Source organism: Galeopterus variegatus, unplaced genomic scaffold, assembly GCF_000696425.1.
Source record: "Galeopterus variegatus unplaced genomic scaffold, G_variegatus-3.0.2 Scaffold3101, whole genome shotgun sequence".
Taxonomy (NCBI): domain Eukaryota; kingdom Metazoa; phylum Chordata; class Mammalia; order Dermoptera; family Cynocephalidae; genus Galeopterus; species Galeopterus variegatus.
This window is the reverse complement of record NW_007729212.1, coordinates 218,874-223,817: the sequence shown is the minus strand read 5'-3', so window position 1 is coordinate 223,817 and position 4,944 is coordinate 218,874. Positions and strand designations below refer to the sequence as shown.

General features: G+C 45.9%; 1 protein-coding gene across 1 annotated transcript in view; it reads right to left on the bottom strand.

Annotated features, from left to right (window-relative positions):
- LOC103599785 (caspase recruitment domain-containing protein 11) overlaps window positions 1-4,609 on the bottom strand; it is a gene marked incomplete at its 3' end in the record, with an annotated part of 31,159 nt that extends 26,550 nt beyond the window's left edge. Inside the window, exons 1-3 of the mRNA XM_008583957.1 lie at window positions 4,393-4,609; window positions 2,453-2,590; window positions 998-1,323 (exon numbers count right to left, since the gene is read on the bottom strand). Of these exons, the coding sequence (XP_008582179.1) occupies window positions 998-1,323; window positions 2,453-2,590; window positions 4,393-4,591 (663 nt within the window). The remainder of the gene's footprint in view (window positions 1-997; window positions 1,324-2,452; window positions 2,591-4,392) is intronic.
- Window positions 4,610-4,944: the final 335 nt, after the last annotated feature.

Genomic DNA, 4,944 nt, shown 5'->3' with positions numbered 1-4,944 from the left:
CCATTAAAAAAAAAAAAAAAAAAAAAAAAAAAAAGCGTGCTCCCTACCTGGGGCCTTTACATTTGCTTTACCCTCCCTGAGACTTGCATGGTGGCTTCCTCCGTTTCTTTAGATCTCTGCTGATGCATCCCCTATTTAACAGAGCACCCCTCACTCTCTGTCCTCACACTCTGTCCTCTCTTCTTGATAGCACGTATTATTACCCGGTACTTGTGTGTGTTCACTGATCACAATGTGAGCTCCACGACAGCAGGACCTTAGCCTGAGTTATGTATCCCTGGAAAAGAGCCTGGTGCATGGTGGCACTCAAAAAATAGAAGGGATGAATGAGTGAAGCAAATCCTCTTTCCTTTCTCCATCTCAAAAGTAAAATTAACGGCACCAGTCATTTTGTTGGTGGATCACTCAGTGACAAATGTATTGACTATGCCAGTGTGCCAGGTGCCATGCTGAGTTTTGTGGATAGCCTTGAAAGACAGAGTCCTGGCCTCAAGGAGTTCGTGCTCCCACAGAATAGGTGCAATGCCCACTTTCTTGCTAATGTTTTCGAGGCCCATAGCCTGGACCTCCCAGTCTTCCATTTCCCGTCTTATCCCGCCTACCGTAGGGCTGTGAGCGTGTCTGCACATGCGCAGAGTGCATCTAGTGGCGCTGAGCCCCACCGGGTCTGTTCGTGCATGCGCACAGTGGGTCTGGGCCCCAAGCCACAAGAGGAAAGCCCAACTGGATCCGTTTGCGCATGTCTGCACATGCGCACAGCAGATCTAGGCGGCTAAGCCCATGGCGCTAAGCTTTATGGGTCAGCATGCGCGTGCGCATGGTGGGTCTGGGTCTCCAAAGCCGTGTCCTCTATTTTCCCTCACCTCGCTGGGTGAAAAGATCTGGCGGGGCCAATGTGCTCCAGTCTACACGTGACCCGTGTGGGGTTCCTGAACCCCAGCCACATTCGTTTCCACTTTACTCAGCTGGGCCGAGTGGCCCCCCGGGCACCCCTCACCTCAAGCTGGAGGTCTCTGCTCCTCATCACTGCCATGTTTTTCTCTTCACTGAGCTGGGCATAGCGCATGGCCAAGTTGTAGTTGTCGTCTTTCACCTTGACCAGCTCGTCGTTGTAGCCGTCCCGCTCCTCCTTCATCTTGTAGTACCGCTCCTGGAAGGTCGACAGCTCCACCCACGTCAGCGTCAGCTGTTTCTTTTCATCTTCCAGCTGTCGCGACTTGGCCAGCAGCTCGCACCGCTGCAGGTCCTTGGCCTTCATCTGCTGCTGCAGCTTGATGACTTCGTTCATCAGGAAGTGCGTGAGGCCCTCGTGGCCCTCCTCCACTGTAGAGAAGGGGCACCCACTCAGGCCTGGGGACTGGGAGGGGAAAGAGGTTCCAGACGCCGGGCAGGGGTCATTCGTTCACTCATTCACTCACCAACATTTTACTGAGCTCTTACTGCCCAACCCATTAGGTACTGGGGATTCAGGGTGAGCAACACAGCCTTGGTCCTGGTAGAGCTTATGGTCTAGTAAGAGAGACAGACATTAAAAAAAAAAAAATCAAATGATCACACACAAATATAACTATAGACTGTGAGGATTTCACAATGTAAAGGTACAGGGGACTGTGAGAGTTTGTAGCAGGGACCAGGTCCAGTTTGGTAGGCAGAGGGGGTTAGACAAGGTTCCTCACGGTGGAGCTCAAATGACAAGTTTAGGAGGGCAAAAGCAATCTAGGAAGGTGGAACAAGGCCATAGGGGGACGAGGGAGGAACTTGGCATATTTTAGGAACTGAAGGAAGATCAAAGTGGCTGGAGCCCAGAGTGAGAGAGGGAGACAGAAAGGTGAGGCTGGGAGTGTGTCAGCAGGGATGAGACCATGTAGGGTCTTTGTGGACAGCATTAAAGACCTGGGTCTTTACATAGAAGCAGTGGAAAACCACTGAAGGATTTTAAGCAAGGGATGGTAACCTGAGAAGAATGGAGAACGCTTTGGAACAAATCAGGAATGAATGTAGGGAGTTGATGGGCTTATGGGGGTCTGGACTGGGGAAGTGATGAAGATGGAGAGAAGACTGATTCAAGAATGTGTAGCAGGAAAATTAAGAAGACAAGATGTCCGAGGGCTCTGGCCCATGGGAAACTGGCAAGAGAGCAGACAACACAAGGACAAGGTGCAGAGGGTAGAATGAAATTCTGTTCCACCCCAGCACCATTCATGGGGATGTTCCATGAATTCCCACTTCTCTTGGCCCCTGCTTGTCTGACCCTCTGTCATCTATCTACCTTTCATTATCAGGCAAAATAAGTGGAGTACAGTCCAAGAGTCCTTCAAGGGCACTGTCCTAATGCCACAGACTCTCAGCTTTAAAATTGTCCCACCATTGGGGACATGGACACACACACACACACACACACACACGCACCTCCTACTAGAGTCCAAATGTTCCTGATGGCAAAACCACTTACCCACAATAGTGGAGAATCTCCGTGTGGGCTCCTTCCCAGTCACCAGTTTGTACAGTTCTGGGTAGTAAAATTCCAGGCTCTCCAAGAAGACCACGTAGCCCCGTTGCCCCTTGGTATGTAGAATGTCCAACAATCGGCCTGGAGGAAAGACCACATTGCTCCATGAGAAGAATATATGTCTGATTGGATTCAAGTCTCCATGTCCAGTCTTATCCTGGACTTACACCTCTCAATAAATTCAAAGATGACAGTCCTACCGCATTCTATCACTCCTGACTTGTATCTTGGAGTTCAGATAATGTAAATCAAAGTGCTAGGCTCTCAGCAGGGATTCAGTGAGCATTCACTTCCTTTTCTAACAAATTGGTAGAACCAGAATAAATGGAATTGTAGCCACAGGAAACCAACAGTTTCAAAGAGCTTCCCAATTGACCAGGGCCAAATGAGCCATCCAGACACCAGCTCTTCTGTGACTGAAGGAGGTTGGAAGTACAATATCAGTTATGGAATAATACATGGCTCTCTGGGATTCAGAGCAGGAAGACAAATATTTGGGTGCAGAGCTTGGAAAAGTCATAGAAAGGAAGCATAGCTCCATGTTCTTTTTTGGGATTGTTACACACTCTGGAGACATCTTTAACCTGAATGTAATTTGCCCAGCAGTTTCCAGTTTCTATACTACTGATTCTACTTTGTTGTTTACATTTCTTGGCCCTTCTTTAAACATTTGTTTTCGGATATTTCTTCCCCAGAGGTCCTAAAACTCTAACTTTTTCGTAGGATAGATGTAATAAATAAGTTTCATCTTGTGTCAAGCTTGGTTGTTTGGTGAGGCTGCCTGGAGCACTGTGCTGAGTAAGATTCCAAAGTTACATCCCAGCTCAGTGGGAAAGCATGCTGTGGGTAATTAGTGACGTCTGCCATAGATGCAAGAGTCACAGCACTTGAGCTACTTATCACCAGTCATGCCGTGGGACAGTGATTTTTAAACTTTTAGAACTGTGATCCACAGAAAGAAATACATTTTACATGCTGTCCCTGTGCAAAGATAAGTATCCAAATATATGTATATACACATGTACATGTATAAACTAAAACAAATTTCACAAAACATACTTACTACCAGTACTGAATATGAGAAAGTACCATGACCCCTCAGGCAGTCTAGAAAAGCCTATGGTCCCCCCGCTCAAAATAATATTTTCAAACAGATACAATACTTTAGATTACGAAGTAAGCCAATTATAATAAAATACGGTTATGAAATATTAAACAAATTTGTGATTCAGTAATAAATGTACTTTATTAATGCATTAAATAACGAGATCACTTGGCAGGTCTAATAACTACTGTAATTTTGAGAGAGAGATAAGTATAAATGGTATTCTGAGATATCTGCAACAGCTATAATGTAATATCTGTAATTTGTGTTGTGTGTCAAAGGTATTACTAATCACTACTGTGATTTATTACCTACTGACATTCATAATTGAAGGCAATGCTAAATTTCAGTTTATTTTATTTATTTATTTATTTATTTTCTTAAAAGGTGACCAGTAAGGGGATCTTAACCCCTCACTTGGTGTTGTCAGCACCACGCTCAGCCAGTGAGCAAACCGGTCATCCCTATATGGGATCCGAACCCGTGGCCTTGGTGTTACCAGCACCACACTCTCCAGAGTGAGCCACAGGCCGGCCCTAAATTTCAGTTTAAATTGGTAAAATAAAGATGTTATTCCCCTCCCTCCAAGTTCATGGATCCTCTGTGTATAGAAATACACAGCTTGGGTGGGGACAGGGGTGGGCAGTGGTCTACAGACCACAGTTTAAAAGTCCCTGACCTAAAAATACCTGGTTTCGGTACAGCTAACTGAAGGGCATGTCCTAAGGCTGGCGAGTGTGGTGACCCACCCTTTCTCCCAGAGTGCTCCTCAGGTTACCTGCCCGGTTGATCTTGGATGGCAGCATGGGAGCACTGAGCACTTCATCTTCGTCTTGCTCATCGATGACCTTGCACTGGCGCAGGTAGGGGGTGAGCTTGGCGGGGTTGATGTAGCGGCTCAGCATGTGCCGGTTGCATTCCACGTTCTCCCACAGGGCGTCCTCCTCATCCTTCAGCGTCTCCATGTATTCGTCCATCTCTGGCCCTCCTCCTTGCAGACGTAAACCCCAACAAGGTTAATAAAAGAGCCTTACCGAGACAGCTCTATAACATCCTTTAGAGTGATCTCTAGAATATACGGTTAAGTTAAAGGAAAGTATAGCAAAGTATATGTGGCATTTCACCTTTTATCTAAAGGAAGAGGACATGTGTGTGTATATATATATTTCCTTACATACTAAACAATGGAAGGATAAGCCATAAAACGTTTTAAAGATTATCTATAGAGGGATAAAGAGAAAATCCCTTTACATCCAAGTTTTTATATCTTACTGAGACTGTATCTTTCCCCAAACACTATATACTACTGTGTTTTGTCTTTTTTTTTTTT